Source organism: Sinocyclocheilus grahami, unplaced genomic scaffold (genome assembly GCF_001515645.1).
Source record: "Sinocyclocheilus grahami isolate Dianchi unplaced genomic scaffold, SAMN03320097.WGS_v1.1 scaffold200.1, whole genome shotgun sequence".
Lineage (NCBI taxonomy): Eukaryota > Metazoa > Chordata > Actinopteri > Cypriniformes > Cyprinidae > Sinocyclocheilus > Sinocyclocheilus grahami.
The window spans coordinates 959,777-979,319 of NW_015505379.1; the positions used below are offsets into that span (position 1 = coordinate 959,777).

At 37.4% G+C, this 19,543-nt stretch overlaps 2 protein-coding genes across 3 annotated transcripts in view; one reads left to right on the plus strand and one right to left on the minus strand.

Annotated features, from left to right (window-relative positions):
- Nucleotides 1–2,156, plus strand: part of LOC107595297 (olfactory receptor 50-like) — a 5,576-nt gene extending 3,420 nt beyond the window's left edge. Inside the window, exon 2 of the mRNA XM_016285653.1 lies at nucleotides 1,093–2,156. Within this exon, the coding sequence (XP_016141139.1) occupies nucleotides 1,093–1,153 (61 nt within the window). The 3' untranslated portion in view covers nucleotides 1,154–2,156. The remainder of the gene's footprint in view (nucleotides 1–1,092) is intronic.
- An 81-nt stretch (nucleotides 2,157–2,237) lies between these two features.
- LOC107595296 (very long-chain specific acyl-CoA dehydrogenase, mitochondrial-like) lies at nucleotides 2,238–18,331 on the minus strand. Of its 2 annotated transcripts, XM_016285651.1 has the most exons (21): nucleotides 18,072–18,331; nucleotides 17,808–17,959; nucleotides 17,317–17,386; nucleotides 15,961–16,035; nucleotides 15,678–15,750; nucleotides 15,346–15,410; nucleotides 14,838–14,972; nucleotides 14,577–14,721; nucleotides 12,963–13,092; nucleotides 11,467–11,592; nucleotides 11,104–11,302; nucleotides 9,904–10,008; nucleotides 9,207–9,293; nucleotides 9,015–9,077; nucleotides 5,462–5,563; nucleotides 5,175–5,272; nucleotides 4,984–5,056; nucleotides 4,736–4,808; nucleotides 4,432–4,504; nucleotides 3,002–3,077; nucleotides 2,238–2,910 (listed from the first exon to the last, which is right to left on the minus strand). In XM_016285651.1, exons 2-21 carry the CDS (start codon nucleotides 17,879–17,881, stop codon nucleotides 2,773–2,775), a joined length of 1,980 nt encoding a protein of 659 aa, XP_016141137.1. In that variant the 5' UTR covers nucleotides 17,882–17,959; nucleotides 18,072–18,331; the 3' UTR covers nucleotides 2,238–2,772. The 2 variants fall into 2 exon arrangements, with proteins under 2 accessions (XP_016141137.1, XP_016141138.1); XM_016285652.1 differs by lacking the exons at nucleotides 17,317–17,386; nucleotides 17,808–17,959; nucleotides 18,072–18,331 and adding an exon at nucleotides 16,825–16,915.
- Nucleotides 18,332–19,543: the final 1,212 nt, after the last annotated feature.

Consider the following 19,543-nt stretch of genomic DNA (forward strand, 5'->3'; position numbering starts at 1 on the left):
CTGCCATTCCTGAGCAAGCTCTGCACTGCTGGTGACACGATTCCCTTGCTGACTTCTCAGGAGGAGACGGTCCTGGCGCTTTCTGGACACTCTGGGACGTCCTGAAGACTTCTTCACTGAAGTCGAACCTCTCTCCTTGAAGTTCTTGATCCGGAAAATGGTTCTTTCAGGTGCAATATTCTTTGTAGCAATTTCCTTGCATGTGAGGCCATTTTGATGCAAAGTGATGACGGCTGCACGCGTTTCTTTGAAGGTAACCATTGCTAACAAGAACACAATGATTGGAAGCTCTTCTTCCCTCCTTTTATAGCAATCAATCTGCTCTTACAATCTAATTAGTTTGATAGTGGTTTTACCTGACTAGTACTCATTCACACTTTCACATGTGCTGCTAATATGATTAGTCAAATAATGTTAGCTGGTAATTTTGTGTCAGGATAAAAAAACAGTGAAATACATTTTTTTTGTGAAAAGTTCTTTTTTTGGCCAATGAAGCTTTTAGCAATTATTTAAAATGCATCTGATCGATCTACACAATAATCTAGAAACAATGTGAATGAACAACAGCTTAAGCAGCAAACTTTGCAAAACACAAAATGTATGTCACTGCCAAAACCTTTGGCCACAACTGTATAATAATTCTTACTGACCCTAAAGTTTTGACCTATGATAAAGATTCAGAAAGATGTTGATATTTATTCAAGGGAACTGGTGCTTACTTTAAATTATTTGGTGGTTTTATCAGGCAAAAGCCGCATTTCACACCTACAACCACAGACTCACGTCTGACATGTTTTCAAACCTGAGAGACTACTGACTAAAATAAAAAATGTCTTCCCTACGCTGGTTTGCTGATCTCCCAGCCTGATCAGACTGGTTTTAGAGGGGTTTTGCCCAAATAAACTAGATGAGCACCCGCTTGTATAGGCTGGTGGATCTTAAATCAGCCAAGACCAGTAAACCACCTCAGGCAGTTTTCTTTCAGCAGTCAGTAAAACAAAATACCATACTGAAAAATTGACAACCAAATTGTACATGATATGAAATCCATGCTGGAATTTTTATTAATCGAACATACTGTGTTTATTTCAGGGAGCGGAGAATGACTTCAGAGACTTTATTATCAAGAGAGATCTCACAGACGACTGTGTGACATCTTTGGATTAAGAGAAAGACCTGGTGTTGATTTCTTCAAAAGGAATATTTGCTTACAGAGACTGAGATTTTTTTACTGAGAAAACAAACTTGTGACTTTCAGAAAACTGTGAGATTTTTTATTCTTCAAGCCATTAATTCATTAAGTCCGAGTAAAATACAGCAGCTACACAGTGTTCAGGAATTACTTTTGCCAAATGGAGAGCTGAAGAAATAGTCAACTGTGTAAATTAACATTAACTGTAAATAGTACCAGTGACTTATTGTCATGTGAACAAGTAAGAATTATGTGGCAAGGATCTGAATTCTTATTTTTCTAATAGCTGTACCAATGCCTTCTCTTGTATCCTTTGTTTTGGCAAAACTTAACAGTATTTCGCAGTCATATATATAAGCTAATGACCCAAGTAAACAAACTAAAAAAGACTGTGAAACAGGTTCAATTAAATTGTCATTTTTGTGTAGTTAAACTGGTGACACTGCAAGGTTTGTAGTATTTGATATACTGTTTGTAACCACAGCATCCTGAGTTGACAAGACACTGATAAAATAAGATCACTAATGTTCTTTTAGTTTCCTGTAAACTGTCTATTTACAATATAATACTGCATCCACAAGCTAATGCACTGGTGAAAGGACAAAACGTATGATTCTGTGAGATTTCAAATATCGTTAAGCACTGCAACAAGGAGTGAGTATTTACAATTACGTCAGGCCAGTGCAGCTGTATTGTTAACAGGCGTTTTTTTGTATGTTTGCTTTATAAGTAATCACATGCCTTATGGGAAATGCAACAGGAAATAAAAGAAGGGAAAAAATCTTTTAAAACGGCTTTACAAAAAAATTCAACGGGGGGAACAAACGTACCATCTTCTCTCGCAGGCGTCATACATCTGTGTAATTTCTAAATTACAGAAGTTTATGTGGTATTGGCCATTTGTAATAAAGACCTTTTGTATTTATGTTAAGATCATAATGTTATTTAGTTCACAAGTCCCATTAAAAAAACACACACATTTCTGAGACAAATGAATTGTTCATGATATGAGAGTCAAAAAAGTTTCTATTTTAGTTATGAGAACAAACTTCTGGTTGACTCTGGATAAGACACTCCACATTAAAACCATGGGAACAGCTAAAGTTGAGGTTCGATGTGTAAAACCGCCAAATAAAAATGTTGTCCAACAATGACAAATTGAAAACATTTGCAAAATGCTAGCAGCTGGACCGGATATTGGGCTGAGGTTTGCTGACAATTCTAAAGTGCTTCAGTCAGAGCTTTTAACACTCTTCAAAGCAGACTAGGTTTCACCATTGGTTAATTTTGATCAACTTTTTTTTTTAATTTAGGCTTGATTACATATACAAAAAGAACTAAATTCATAAACAAACACAAATCAAATCCTTCAATGTATACCTAAATCTGCGAGTCCCTATTCATTCATTTACATACTTTATTTTGAAATATTAAAGCACTCCAGTGGCCGAAGTACACAATGTGACAGACTCCACTCATAATGGATTGCAGCACTGAACAGTCTGGGTTAAGAGATATGGGCAGGTGTGACTGACTGGTTAGAGAAGAGATGGTCGGGTGATAGGAGGAGGAGCAGAGCTTTAAAAGCCCAGAGGATGAGGAGATACCACCCCTCCGTTTTCTACCACAGCAGCAGAAATGGCACGCAAGTTCTTGAAGATCTGCTTGGATGTCCCTGACCTGAGGAACTTGATGTCCTGCATGACTCTCTCATGGGCCTAAAGGAAAGAAATCATAGATTAATGCTTAAAGATGGGAAGAAGTTAAAGGAGAAGTTACAAAAAAAAACATGGGACACTGAACACTGACCTCAGTAACCCAGGTTTCACACAGCATCTTCTCATGCTGTGCAGAAGGGTGACCTTGGCTGACAGACCTGGAAGCTCTGAGAAAGGAAAAAAGAGTAAACACACACAAACAAGCGCAAATATTGTGTCATAAGTAGAGCTGAATGAACTCTCCTTTAATTAGGCGATTAACGACTGTATTTCCAGTAATGCATGAGCATCCAGTTTATATTTTCAATTACTACATTCATTAATACATAAACAACCAGATTTGTATGTTTTCAGAAGGAAATCTTGAGCTTACCGTCCCAAATCGGCAGAGCCTATCCAAAAGTGTCTATGATATTCTGTTAAGCTTGAATCTCTCATTCATTGTAACTCAATTGCATTTTTTTAGTAATAGCACACCTTTCCTTTTTTAAAGGGATAGTTCACCCAACAATGAAAACCAGTTCATTATTTACTCACCTTCAAGCCATCCTAGGCGTATATGACTTCCTTCTTTCAGGTGAATCCAATCGGAGTTAAATAAAAAATTGTCCAAGCTGTTTAATGGCAGTCAGCAGGTGTTACAGTGCATCAGTCCAAAAGAAGTGCAATAAAGCACATCCATCCATAATAAAAAAGTGCCTCACACGGCTCCGGGGGGTGAACAAAGGCCTCCTATAGCGAATTGATGCATTTTTGTAAGAAAAATATTTGCATTGCGCATGCGCCGTTGAGTCTCGTGAAAACCAACGTTTGTTTGCAGGAGCAAAGGAAGCTAAGTTTCCTCACTTTAGCAAAGGAAACCCAGTCTCCTCTTGGCCTATATCGAAATCCTCCGACATTCTTCTTTACAAATCCTCGTTTTGTACTTCTTGACCGTTGTTTTGTTTTGATCTCTCCCGTGCGCTTCCGCGTTCGTCACTTCTGAGCAGCGCATGCGCAACGCCGACCTCATACATCATCCGCCCGGAACTGCTTCGGTTTACAACAGTGAGCGCAATCTAGATGAAATTGATTATTACGTTTTAAATATGGTTATTTGTTTTACAAAAACGCATCGATTCACTTCAGGAGGCCTTTGTTCACCCCCCGGAGCCGTGTGAGGCACTTTTTACTATGGATGGATGTGCTTTATTTAACTTCTTTTGGACTGATGCACTGCAAAACGCGCTGACTGCCATTAAACAGCTTGGAAGATCAAAGACAATTTTTTATATAACACCGACTGGATTCGTCTGAAAGAATTAAGTCATATAACACCTAGGATGCCTTGAGGGTGAGTAATTCAATTCAATTTTCATTTTTGGGCGAACTAACCCTTTAAGCTGCATGATTTGAGGTAACCTTTACATCCTTAGTACAAACAGTGTCGAAGTTGAACACTTTGAGTTAGGGTTTTTTTCTTTAAAAAACACCTTACCCCGAGTATGCAGTTATGCAAATTAATACATGTATATAACCTACCTGGACAAGACCACAACCATGGCGTACAGATCAATGGCACAGTCTGCAACTCGCTTCAGAACAAATTGTTCATCTAAAAAGCCACATGAACAGAATCACTCAATCACAATGAGAAAAGTTCAAGCCACATGCTCATATGGACACCTGACAAGCTTTTGTCACAATATTTAGCTGTAATAAGGAAAATATGTAAAGTGAAAGCAAAAAAAGTTGAAACCAGGAAGAATTAACATGCAAAACACATACACACAAAAATAATATAATCTAGCAAGATCTAGCAGCACTATGCAAACACATCACTCACCAATGATTCTCTTTCCATGTTTCAGGAGAAGCTCTTCAATAACAGCTCCAAACTGCTCGATGGCTTTAACAGTCTTTAAGAGGGAAAAAATAATTATTTAGCCCTGCGATCTATGTCTTATTTAGGCTTTGGTGTTCTTGCTGGTATCCTGGCTATTTCCAATGATTATTTCTGAGTAAATATCATTCCAGCATTGGATGAACATCATCTCAGTGTTGTCCAAGCACTATGGCTTTGCTTTAATTTACCAATTCTCCACTGTGGTTAAGCTCTGGATGGACCGTTCCCTGCAACGTCAGTCCTGTCCCCAAGCCTGCCTTCCTGTGAGAGACAGAGAGATAAAGACAGACATATCGCAGGCTTATCAAGTTGATGCAAAGTACATGACAATGCAAAACAAAACGTCTTGTGAGTGTTTTTAGAGATATGAAGGTCTAACCTCTTGGCTCGCTTTGTGATTTCACTCGCCAACATCCCAGCATTACCAAAAGGGTTCTTTAGAGCTTTCTGCAAGCTCTTTAGCTGATTGCCTGCATTCTACCGAACAGAACACACATTTGAAACGTAATTTCCATACTGTTTGCATTAAAAGTATGTGCAATGGCAGTTTTTAGTAGTGCCAGATGTCAACAACCACACATGCTGTGAGCTTTAGGTGGTTTTGCAGTACAGGAAACTGTAAGGCAGGCAGTTATGTTCTCGGCAGTGTTTTCTTTCCCCTTTTACCTGGAAGCCGTTGAGTGCTACGAACAGTCGCAGGATGTCATTGGTACCCTCAAAGATTCTGAAGATTCGCAGGTCCCTCAATACCCTTTCCACACCAGCGTCCTGCATCAATAACATGTAATGTGAGTGTGAGACGGTGTCAAATTCCCACAAAAATAATGAATCCATTCTTTTAATTCAGTTTAAATAGGAAATTACACAATACATGAGAACATGATAGAAATAGTTTTCAAAAATCCTGATTATGGAAAAAAAAAGTTATGGCATGTGTGTGAGAAATACAGTACAGTAAAATTTTGGAATTAAGATTAAGTCTAATTTATTTTATGAATAATACAGTAAAAACAGTAATAATTTCACAACAGCAACAAGTTTCACAACAGCCATTACTCCTCTCTTCAGTGTCATGTGATTCTTTAGAAATCATCCTAATTTGCTAAATTAAGTTCTCAATTTTTTTTTATTTTTTTTTTTATCAATGTTGAAAAATGTTTTGCTGCTTAACATTTTATGGGAACCATGATAGACTACCATTCGTAAGTTTGGTTAAGTAAGAAAAATAACACTTTTATAACACCTTTATACAGCAAGGACACATTAAACTGTTTAAAAGTGACAGTAAAGACATTTATAACGTTACATAAGATTTATATTTCAAATAAATGCTGTTCTTTGAACTTTCTATTTATCAAATAATTCAAAAAAATGTATCATGGTTTCCAAAATAATGTATTAAAGCAGCACTATGTAACTTTTTCTGTGTTCAAAATGTGCAAAATGTATATATATTTTTTTTACATGTTTGAAACTTATCGGGAGGACGGGAGGTGCTCGTAACGTCTCGGATCGGCCCGTAATTCTTCTCACACGGTACGAGCCGCGACCATGCCAGCATCTGCGATTTTCTCCCGAGAGAAAAAAAATCGCCTGCGAGCTCGTATGTCAGATACATACCTGCATGAATCGCCATAGACATTAACTTATGCCGAGTTCACACTGCACGATTTTCAAAGACATCGCATCACTGTTGGTTTCACACTGAATGACTATCTGGGGTAGCATTCAGTTGTTGCTGTGTTCACACTGCACGATGGAACGACGACAGGAGGTTACACACCGCATGACTTTACAATAGGAAGAATCGCCGACAGCTCTGTCTGGTGCAGGGTTGCCAGGTTTTTGCTACAAAACCCACCCAATAACTACTCAAAACTAGCCTGAAAATAGCCCAATTGCTTTCGAGGGGGTCCCCCAGTAAAAATCGCATTGGGGGGTAAAATACACATTTTTTGGCGGGGTTCTCCTGGTACAATTCACATTCCAGAGCCTAAATATCAGTTATTGGGGTCGCTTCAACCTGCTGACATAAAAAACAACCGGCGGCAATCGTGGATTTGGCAATACTGGTCCGCAAACTACGTTTCATAGCCTATAACTCCTCCCTGAACTTCCCTCTGCCCTGTATCTTGGTCTCTCATTGGCTGTAGGTCATCGCCGATGTAGTTTTCAGTCAGAAATCATTGCACACAGCGTGATTGTGAATCGCGTGAACGAGCACCGATTTGCCTCCGATTTTGGGCATTTGTCTGCGATTTCGCAAAACAGTGAAAAGTGAAACAGTCGGCGAGTGAAAAATCGGGCTAAAATCGTGCAGTGTGAACTCGGCATAAGAGAAGTAGCTCTGGTTGGAATGTTCTTCCGCGGGATGTGTGAAGTTCTGTTTATTAACCGCTAGAGCGCCAAAAGTTACATAGTGCTGCTTTAAGCAGCTTTAATAAGAACCATTATTAATAATTGAGCACCAACAGTCATTGATAATAATAATTAGCAGGAAGCAGGAATAAATTAAATTTTAAAATGTATTAAAATAAAAAACTGTGTGTATGTGTGTGCATATCTATCTATCTTTTATATATAAAGTATAAAAACGTGTGTGTGTGTGTATATATATATATATATATATATATAAAATATGTATTTATATATGTATTAAAACAAGTGGAGCTGAGAGACTTGTGGTTCTAATCTAACTGATCAGTAGCCCACAAAAGAGACAGATTAAGATGAACTGATTAAACTGTTCTCTGGAAATTAGCAAAAACTGCCCATTTTGATCAGTGGCTAGAGGCTGCATCTGCACATTTTGCATCCCAACTAACAAGAGAAAACAAAAACACAACACAGCCACAAAGTCAATTTGCAGACGTGACCTACATTCAGCAAAGACCAATTTTATCTGTGTATGGTTTGGTGTTGCGGCGTGAAAGGTTAGCACTGCTGTGTCCCCCCCCTCGCTAACCAATCATATTGTTGCAGAGGTCTTCCTTTGCAAGACACCTCCAGTTTTTCCACCACCCGGGACAGAAATTTTAGGCCTTGAGAGGGGTAATTGCCCACACAGTAGGTGTTTTTCAGTGTTCACATTTTGAGTCACAATGCAGACACTATTATGTTGCATCGTTATTGCAGCAAAATTAGACTTCCACCCTGACAGAGTCTGGTTTCTGATAAAGCTGACAAACATCTTTGAACAAAACCAACAAAACTTTATCTCTCTTATGTGTTTTTATATATCTAATACACAAAATAGTAAATACAGTATACCTAGATCTAAAACCAGAGAATCATGCATACCAGCCCTAAAAATTGCTATTTTATAGCATTAAAAGAATAGATCACCCAAATATGAAAGTTTGCTGAAAGTTCAGGATGTAGGAAAAACTTTCAGGATGTAGATGAGTTTGTTTGTTTGTTGGAACAGATTTGGAGAAATTTTGCATTACATCACTTGCTCACCAATGGATCCTCTGCAGTGTCAGAATTAAAGTCCAAACAGCTGAGATATCACAATAATCCACAAGTAAACCACTCCAGTCCATCAATTAATGTCTTGTGAAGTGAAAAGCGGTGTGTGTGTGTGTGTGTAAGAAACAGATCCTTCATTAAAATGTTTATCTTTAAACCATCACTTCTGGCCAAAATAGGAATCCATAATCCATAACCTTGTCCTTTCACAACAAAATCCACCAACAATTTTGTTTAGAACTGTTTTTGCTTGTAAACGGTGCTTGATCTGAGCATATTTCTTGCCTGATTCAGATGAGACAACTTTTTCACTAGAGAAAGCAATATTATGGATAGTGGACTTAGCCGAAAACAAGAGTTTAAAGTTAAAAACTTCTTAATTGATGGACTGGAGTTGTGTGGATTACTTGTGGATTATTGTGATGTTTTTATTAGCTGTTTGAAATCTGATTCTGACGGCACCCATTCACTGCAGAGGATCTATCGGTGAGCAAGTGATGTAATGCTAAATTTCTCCAAATCTGTTCCGATGAAGAAACAAACTCATCTACATCTTGGACAGCCTGAGGGTGATTAATTTTCAGCAAATTGTTGTTTTTGGGAGAACTGTTTCCTTAAGGGATTATGGACATAAAAGTATGACTTTCTGCAAATAAATTTGACTTGACTTAAACATTCACGTACATAATGTACATTTTACATTTTAATGATCACAATACGATCAACACACACACACACACACACTGACCTTCATGAATCCCATTCCACCCATAATCTGAATGCATTCATCGGTCACCAACCAAGCTGCTTCCTAGAGGAAAATCCAGCAATGGTAAATTTCCAATATATTCTTTAAACATTTGATCCTAAAAATTTCCAAAATATAAATGTGGGTTTAAATACTAGGACAATTGGGTTGAACAATATGTTAAAAACTTACAGAAGCAAAGATTTTACTAATGGCCGCCTCAATCTGGAACTCTGTGGCTCCGCTGTCCATATTCCCACTAACCATGTAAGCCATTGACTAAATCCATGGAGAAAAGATGAAAGGAGGGAAAAAAAGAAGCAGCAATAAACAGACAAAACAAACTGCTTAATGTAATGGAAAACAGACACAGAAAACACAACAGATGATAAATAGGCTATGTATTTTTAGACTTTCATCACACGTGACCCATTCAAATCACTCTGAAATGATGAGGAAGCTTCCACTTCCTCCAATTCATGTGGAAGTAAGACATTCATAGACTGAGCTCTGCAAGTGTACACAACTAAAGCGCTGATATCTGCAAAGTCCATAAAGAGCACACTGACCATTAGAGATCCTTCGCCTTTGGACTGTGTAAATCTGCTTAATGTATGGGATCAAACAAAAGCTGCATTTACTTGACTCTATAAAATATGTCATATAGATCAGTGGTTCCCAACCTGGGGTCCGTACCCCCCGAAAACATTTTAATGAAGGATCTGTTTCTTACACCCCCCCGTGTGTGTGTGTGTAAGATTTTCATATGTGAACCTATGAATAATAGGTTAGGAACAACTAATATAGTTAGTAGGCAGTGTGTGAGTCTGAAATTACCTTGTTCCCCGAGTAGAAAGTCAACATGTGACAAAGCACTGAATAAACTCACCTCTGTCACATACTGAAGCATTGCCATTCTGGCCATCTTTTCCTGAATGGCACCATAGTTGTGGATTTTGTTGCCAAACTGAGTCCGGTTAGCAGCATGGTCAACCTGTTTGAGAGAAAAAAAAAAGGAAATATAGAGACTACTTAACTAACTGGTGAACTCAAGAGTTCTCAGGAAGAAAAAAATTAGGTTATTTTGGAAATAATAGCTTGAAAAAAAGGATGCAAGCTCATATATTCAATTTCATCCAAAAATTAGCTGGAATTATTGCAGGAATAAAATACATCTAAATGCACCGATGGGACAAAAACCTGACTGGAATTTTCGCTTGGCAATTTTAAAAACCAAGTACGCAAATATGTAAAAGGTCATACAGTATTCATCAAATAACACGAGGGTACGGTTTTACAGCATATGCATTCCCAAATGCTTCCTTTTTATGACTTGACACTTGCTATGTTGAATCTAACCTTAAAACAAACTAGTAACTGAAGACCCACAGGGCGAGTGTACTGCAGTGAATAAGGTCTACACTTAGTTTCCGCTTTCAAGAGTTCCTGGTCTGAGACGGATACACAAACACAGATGCCTGTTGAGAAATCGCCTCCTGTTGTAGCCCACAATCACTCAGCAACTGCACATTTCATGAAAGCATATTGCTATAAGTGCACCAGCATCCTATTCTTGAACATTTTGATTTATTTTTAGCAACCAAAAATGTGCATAATAAAAAATATTTCAGAATTGCATTGGTTTTAGCAGAAACTGAATTAGTTTTTCTGTATTTGGCAGACACTTTTATACCGACTTACGGTGCCTTTAAGCTGTATTTTATCAGTTGCGCAAGAACTTTCACAAATTAGCCAACTGTGATGAGCAACGAGAGAAAAATACGCGGGAAAATTGTGGTGAGGCATGTGCCAATACAAGCTCAGATGCCACGCAGCACGGGGACAGTGCAATGCATGTGGAGGAATTTCCCTGCATATTAAGCAGAGGAAGTGAGGATGATAGGAGTGTCGGCGGGTGGGAGGATGTGGCCTTACATTGGCGCTAACAAAACAGCATGCCAGACAAACTAAGTACGAGAAGAGGAAACGAAAAAGAAAGCGAGAAAAACTTTGTTCAGCATTACATGCTGAAAGAGGCAAACAAACAGAACAAACATCAGATAACATTCACTTATGCACACATACGCACCGCTTTGGAGATGACACCCTTCATGGTGCCAGAGAGAGCGGCGGCCATGCCGAAGCGGCCATTGTTGAGGATGTTCATGGCCACTTTGAATCCACCTCCAACCTCTCCCAGCACACACTCCGCAGGGACACGCACGTTCTCAAAATACACTTCTGCCGTGTTGGATGCTTTGATGCCCATCTTTTTCTCAGGTGGGCCACTGAGAGATAAAGAAAAAGAGATGATACATTTGAAGTGAATTTAGAAAGAACAACAGATAAAGAGACAAGAAAGATGATGACAGAGAGGGGAAATGGTCCATGAAATTTTCAACTCAACAGATTCTTGATCAGAGAACTGCTTTGAAGCAAAACAAGCACTTACTGTGTGACTCCGCCGAAGCTCCTCTCCACAATGAACGCTGTAATTTTATCCTTCATCTCTCCAGTCTTCTCATCCTTCAGAGGAGTCTTTGCAAACACAGTGAAGATCTCAGCAATGCCTCCATTACTAAGACAGAGGAGGCAAAGAACCTGCTTATTATCAATAATGCAATATGCTGGGGTATTCAACCTTTTCAGGCCAAGGACCCATTTGTGGATGGAAATATAGAGAAGGGACGACCTGTTACATATTGTTAGAACATGTTCATTCTAAAGGCCCGTTCACAGCAAGGATGAAAACTATAACAATAACTAAAAGTTTTAATTATATTTTTAATTCTATGACAATAGGAAGGTCCACATTACAGCAATAACGATAACTACACAGAGGAACAGTTTCATTGGAATCACTTTCAGGATTTTTCCAGCTGATGAATGACAGAATACACACAATTTTAAACAGCTTGAGCTTATTAAAGCAGTGAATGACAAAACGGCAATGCGTGGTTATAATAAACAGAACCATATTGTGTGTTGGTGTGGACGCTAATATAATTATCATTATAGTTATCGTTCTTGGTGTGAACAGGGCTTAAGCCTGGACTATAATAACATGTATACAGTACTATTTTAATGTATTTGTATACTTTATTATTATGCTTACATAAATAATGATGATTTATTATTCACATACTTGCACATTTTAATTTTACTTGTGAGAGGGCCAATGAAACATTTAACTGAACTTCAACTTCTTGACTTGAGCTTTGGAGCAAGTTAACGTAATACTGTATTTTTGTTTTCGCAAACCACGTTAACACATTTTCCATTTCTTTTTGCTTTTTTTTTTTACTTTGAGATCAAGTAATATTTGACCTCATTGCAAACCCATGCAATGTAACAATTAACTAGATTTTTACATTGTCTAAAGAAAATGTGAGTGATGCTTCCTTGTTCTACATTTGTGGTCATGCAATTGTTCTCAATTGTTTATAGTGGTTTTCTAAAGAGTTCTGGAAGTTTCTTGATGGTTAAATCCCAAGTCTCTATAAAATTCTGGTCTCCTCCACCATTATAAATCTATGGGATTTTTTTGCCCAGTTTACATCCATCAAAATTATATTTCATATTAATTTGAAAAGTAGCAGAACACCTCACCTCATCAAGCTGCACAATTTGATTGTATCGGGCAAGCGTGGCAAAGTTTAATACTGAAAGTTAGGGGTTTAGAAAATCCCCTTTGCCTCCAGTATGAACAATAAAAACCATGATGCCTGCTAAGCTCCACTAAGTATAACAGTTCTTCACACTACTAAACTTAGTATATTTAGTTACTCATATACATTTATGAGTTGCTAAAATGCACTGTGAAAATTTCTCAGGTTGTTACTAGAGTTACCCGACGATGCCCCCTTGTGGCCAGAACATCTTTGCCACCACACAATGTGTGTGGGTGTTTGTGCATATTTGTTAAGAGTAAAATCCCATCACACACACCTGATCCAGATCTTGCTTCCATTCAGGGTGTAGTACTGGCCGCAGGGGGAACAAACTGCATTGGTTTTAATGGAGGCTGCATCAGAACCACTCGCTGGTTCAGTAAGACAGAAGGCAGCAATGTGCTCTCCTACCAAAAACACACAGGACAGAGTTATTATTCAACAACCATAAACCATAGTTCACCCAAAAAATTTAAATACTCTCAAGAATTCATATAAACTTTTTAAATATTTATATTAATGAATTATCTGAAGAATTAAGCGACTTTGTATGCTGGATGTATGCTTGGTAATACTATAATCATTTTATGTACGCTGATGATTTAGTTTTTTTTCCCCCGAGTAGTGTTGGTTTTCACCAGCTGCTAAATATATGTTCTGATTATGGGATTAGATATGATGTACAATATAATACAAAAAAAAGTGTTGCCATGATATGCAGAGCAAAAGAAGATAAAGATCTTAATTTCCCAGATTTTTATCTGTCAGGGCAAATATTAAATGTGTGCACTAAAACAAAATATTTGGGTCACATTATTAATGATGAAATAAGTGATGAGTGATAATGAGGACATGTACAGGCAGCGTTGTAATTTTTTTTTTAGAGCATATTGTACATCTTTTTATACTGCTCCTTTGCGAGTTAAGTTTAAAGAAAGCCTACGCAAGCTACAGGTTGCTTACATTGACTATCTGAGGATCCTGCTGAAAAAAAAACAAGGTGGAGCAGTGCAAGTGATCTATTCTGAAAGGTAACAGTACAATCCTTTCCGGCTTTAATGAGAAATTTGATGTATAAATTCATTTGTCGGTTGGATGATTCACAGAATGCTATTATAATGTTGCTGTTAAATCCTAGGCTTACTGTGGTGCGATATCAGTCACTTACGAGAAAACATTGGTATAAAAATATAATTTTTTTAATGTGTATTGCTTATGGACCTTGAGTCTGGAAATAAATTTGAATCAAACTGAATCGAATCTTAAGAAGACTGCCCGTTATGGGTTTTCAATTTCAGATTCTTACAATTTTTAGATTTGGTCTGCTAATCTTGAAAGTTTGGTAACATTAGTTTAATATTTGTGAAAAGTGCAATTACTGTGCAGTGAAGTTTAGTCTAGTTTTTATACTGGTGTGAATTGACAGTGAAATAAGATTAAAGATAGTAGACCAAAAACACACATTTTAACCATTTGTAAAAATAAATAAATAAAAAAACTTTACATGAACATAAAATATTATTTGTTATACTATTGTGCAATATTTATTTAAAATTCTTTAAAGTGCATTTTATGACGTTTATTCAACATGAATACATGACTTAAATCATAGTTTGCAATTATGTGTTTTCTAATTAATCATCAACCAATTTTTCAGTCATGACAGCCCCATTTGGAATATTTATGGCTGACTTTGTGTGTCAGACAGAAAATAAGTAAATGTATTTTTTATAATACAGGATGAAACACTGACAGTACAAGAATTTATTCAAAATATGCCCAAATATTATGGCTATTTCTAAATTCTATGTTAAGTTTAAGTCACAGTTAAACATTGGCGCAGTTGTTGTGTGTGCTCTTCACATGATCAAACATATTGTAGCTCACTCACCAGTGGCCAGCTTTGGAAGGTACTTCTCTTTCTGCTGAGGGTTTCCAAAAAGCAGGATGCCTTTGAAGCCAATGGACTGATGGGCACCAAGAGTGATGCCCACACCCAGATCATGCATCCCAACAATCTCCACCAGCCTGGCGTACTGTTAACGGAGCGGTATATGCATAAATTTCATGTGGATCTCTAGGTTTCTCTATGTTTATGTCTCTACCTCCTACTCAAATGGAAGCAAAATGAGAATGGATCTTGTGATCTTACCTGTGTGTTGGTGAGGCCCACGCCACCAAGTTCTGCAGGCACCTGAAGACCAAAAGCTCCCATCTCCTTCAGGCCTTCCATTGTGTGTTCCTCCACCTTCTCCAGAGCATCATTCTTCATGGGGTCATTCACTTCCTGGAAACACACATAGGAACATTGCAAAGAAAATGAGAGAGAGAACAAAAAAAAACAGTTTGACTGCTTACATATTTCTGCTAAAATCTCAGTGTCATGTGAGCTATATTTGAGTATATTATATTAAAAGAACGTTTTGGAGGTAATAAAACTTTAAATACCTTTAGAATAAAGGTGGAAAGTATAAATATTTTTTTGTCCAATGATGGGACACTTTCTCAAGATTTAATTTTGAGCTTAATTTTCTCACATTTGTCCATTGTTTGAGTTTTCAATGCTATGTACAATGAGTGTTTTTAAATATTTAAGGAAACCAGTCTATAAAAAATGAATTCATAATTCTAAAATAGAAAGGTAGGTGAAATAATCTTACCTCAAAAAACTTACTGCATGGCCCAACTAACTCCTTGAGGAACTGTGACTGCTCTTCATTGAGCACTTTATGAACGAATGAAAAAATATTCAAGGAAAAAAATACAGTAAACTTACACTCAGCAACACTGAAGTGTGAATATAATGCATTAAAAATACAAAAAAAAACTAATACTATAACATTAAAAGCAAAAATCAGTCTAAAATCAACATTTTCCGGTTTTAGCAAACATTTTAAAAATTAACATCTGGTGACAACACAATAACACTAGGCCAATGTAACAATGCAATCTAAAACACACTTTGGCACAGGGGAAAAGACTTTGGAGTCACCTGAGGGGAAGGGGAACACCTGAGAAGTGCTGATTTGCCCTTTGAACATGTTCACAGCAAAGGACTTTGACTCCTGAGGGGAAACAGTTATGAGCCTCTTACAGTAATAACAACACTGTCTCTATATTATAGAAAGATCACAAAAGTGTGTGGCATCATATTTGTTTTATAACTCATCTGAAAATGTCTCACGAGATTAAAAAGCAACATTTGCAGTTATCATAAGATTTGCCTCTCAAATCAATACACAATGTGACTGAATCCAGCACATACACTCACGTACCACAATAGCCATCTTATCAACCTTCTCAGCTGTCATTGCGGCGTCGCTGCCGACTACATTCTTGTCCAGAACAGCCTTGGAAAAATAACAACTGCAAGTTACTGGTTTGTTTTTATGCATGTAACAAAACAACACAGAAATCTACAGCATTCTCATTTTTTCAGTACTTGGCTAATATTGCTTATGACTTATTTTGTTGGTTTAAATGTGAGTGAGTGAGTGACGTGACATGAGGCCAAGTATGGTGACCCATACTCGGAATTAGTGCTCTGCATTTATCCCATCCAAAGTGCACACACACAGCAGTGAACACACACACACCGTGAACACACACCCGGAGCAGTGGGCAGCGGCGCCCGGGGAGCAGTTGGGGGTTCGGTGCCTTGCTCAAGGGCACCTCAGTCGTGGTATTGAAGGTGGGAGAGAGCGCTGTACATTCACTCCCCCCACCTACAATCCCTTCCGGTATGAGACTCGAACCTGCAACCTTTGGGTTACGAGTCCGACTCTCTAACCATTAGGCCACGACTTCCTTTTTTTTTTTTTTTTTATGTGAGTGATGTGACATAAATGAAAGTAATTCTACAACAATTTACTAGATGAATGTTTTCACATTTGCTATAGGGCTTTCTAAGCTCTTCTACTGAAAGCCCTTTTTGGTTTGGTGGGTTCAAGTACAATGTGACAAAGTTTTCCATGGCTTGACATTGTGACAAAAAAAGACTACCAAGAAGAGCAAAGAGCAATGACAAGGAACATATTACTTTCCCTTATAAACCTTCTCTCACACACAAACAAATAATCTCATACACAACACAGTGTGATAGTGAATCAACCATAATAATATTTTTATATTTTCCTTACCATCTCTGAATATTTATTCTGACATGTAGCATCTGATTTTGTGTAGGTCAACCACAATATTTACGTAACGCGTAAGACCACATGGCAAAACGCCTAGTGCCAAGTTCCTGTGGGTCATGTGACCTGGAAGTGAACTTTACTCCAGATTTATACTAATGGGTGTCTGGTCATGTGACCTGGAAGTGAACTTTACTCCAGATTTATACTAATGGGTGTCTGGTCATGTGACCTGGAAGTGAACTTTACTCCAGATTTATACTAATGGGTGTCTGGTCATGTGACCTGGAAGTGAACTTTACTCCAGATTTATACTAATGGGTGTCTGAGGACAAGCACCTCTATTTTTTCCCCACAAGACATGACCGGATTGGCTACAGCATGATGTGTTGTGTCAGTTCTGGTCACAGAGTACTTGGTGTACATAGTGACATAACCTATGTTTGAAAATGTGATCATGAATACATTATATTGATATGCAATGATAAGTCTCACCTCTGCGGCCTGGCTCGCGTAAAAACGAGCATTTTGCACTGCCACAAGAGCTCCAGTTTGGCGCTGCGCTCTGACAAAGGAGAGAAAGTTGGAAATAATCATATTATATAACAGTCATATATTGTCTTAACCTCATCTGCATGTTTCTATATATCCATCAAAACATAGTTAGATATTCTAATTGGTTTTAGTTTCAGTTGTAGTTATAGTATTATTGTGTGTTAATTTTTAATGCTTCGTTCAGATTGGTCAATGGAGTCATCCTGCAGTCAACTTGACCATTGCCCACTGAACTATAATAGACAACATTATACACTATATATATATATATATATATGTGTGTGTGTGTGTACATACAGTATATATACAGTATATATATATATGTTCATTCGGGAGACACTTTCAAATTATTTTTTCCACCTTCCTTTAACTAAAATAGTTTTTGTTTTACATAATAATAAACTCGACCTGAATGAAAACACCGGTCTCACCCTGTAATAGCTGGTTGTAGACGGAAGACAGTGCTGCAGATCGCAGGACTTTGAGTAACTTTACGCAACAACATGATGATGATTAGGCCGAGATTCTTGTCTTTCTTGCCGAACGTTGTTTATCTCCTGTGAAGCGGAAGTGTCACGCTTGCCTATGGATCGCGGACAAATTAAAAAGTCATTAAATGCCAGTAAACAACGAGACAACAATGTCCAGCTAGAGGTAATGGGTTCTGAACGGAGTGCCCAACAATGCAGCAGAACCGGTTTTATTTCGCCCTTGACTGACTCTTCCAGTTAGTGGCTCTTCCACTGATCTATATATAATGACTATTATAGATCAGTTGGCTCTTCCCACCGCAGGTCCTGTGTACGGGGACGCGACACGAACACTTCTGCTACAAAACACGTCTGAAATAGCTCTCCAAATACGAAAACTACTGATAAACGAAGCGCTTTGATCCACTGTACAGCTTGCTGCCTACCGGAAGTACACATCGTTTAGTGGCACGAGAAGAGTCAGGTAACGCTGCTGATCTCAGATCAGCTCTTACAGACACTCCGGGGGAGTTGCTACAATACAGCGGAAGGTTCCTTTGTGAATCACAGTGAAATGAAATGGATATAAGCTGAACCAAGATATTTTTATGAGACATTATATTAAATTATGTATAAGATAATATTCCATATATATATATATATATATAGGCTATGAGCTTGCATGTACAAAGCGATTACATTTTCGCTATTATGTCATAATATATGAATTAAAATGTAATTTAAATAGGCCTAATCGAAAAAAAATTATTTAAAATAATTTGTATAGGTGGTAATAATTTACATTTATTCATTATCCAAAGCGACTTACAGTTGAGGAATACAACAAGCGATGTATCATAAGATGGCAATAAACACGAGAAGTGCCCGTTATACAAGGTTTCAGTCATCGTTCAAAATAGTAAAAAACTAGGACAGGAGGATAATAAGAGAGCAGAAAAGGTGAAAAGTTTATTTAATTATTATTATTAATTCTTATAATTAACGTTTAAACAAATGTGTAAAGGTTACTTTTCGAGAAAATGTTAACTTTTTATTGAAAAAAGGTCACTTTTTATTCAAGTTAAGATTTCTTTGGGTAGATCATTTTCTGTACAGGCGCGTTCCTATACAAAGTCTTGATTACAAAAAGGCAAAAAGGTTGAACACAATGACCCAACAGCAAGACAACATAGAAAAGTATCAAACCATTGTTTTCGACCAACAAATATTGTAATTAATACATTGTATAAATTGACAAAATTTGGACAGTCTGTTAAATTCTAGATAATCATTCATTTTATATTGAAGTGATGGGTCTCCAGTGGCAACTCAGAGTACTCCATCTGATAGCCTTAAAAATTATTCATCCAAAAGTTAAAATTCTGAAGATTATTTACTTACCCTCATGTTGTTCCAAATCTGCAACATGCTTTATTTAAGTGGAAAACAAAATTAGAATTTCTAAATAATTTTTTTTAGATTTTTTCCCCCAATGGCTGTTTGTGACAAAGCCTGTCAAACTGCAAAAGGGGGGAAAACACACAATAACAGCACTTAAAATTTAATTCTCATTAAGTCTTTTTCAATAAATTTAGAAATGGCACCTTAATGCATCACACCACATTTGACGTCACTGAACTCATAATGCCATTGATTCTGGCACATGTTGTAGGTAATGTCAAAGTGACAGTTTGATT

Excerpts from the sequence above, each read along its gene's own strand:
- LOC107595296 (XM_016285651.1), bottom strand. The coding sequence starts at position 17,881 with ATGTTGTTGCGTAAAGTTACTCAAAGTCCTGCGATCTGCAGCACTGTC. Across the intron at positions 11,303-11,466 it reads AGCTTCGGCGGAGTCACACA|TGGCCCACCTGAGAAAAAGA; the intron begins GTAAGTGCTTGT and ends TTTATCTCTCAG. Across the intron at positions 5,273-5,461 it reads TAGCACTCAACGGCTTCCAG|AATGCAGGCAATCAGCTAAA; the intron begins GTAAAAGGGGAA and ends TCTGTTCGGTAG.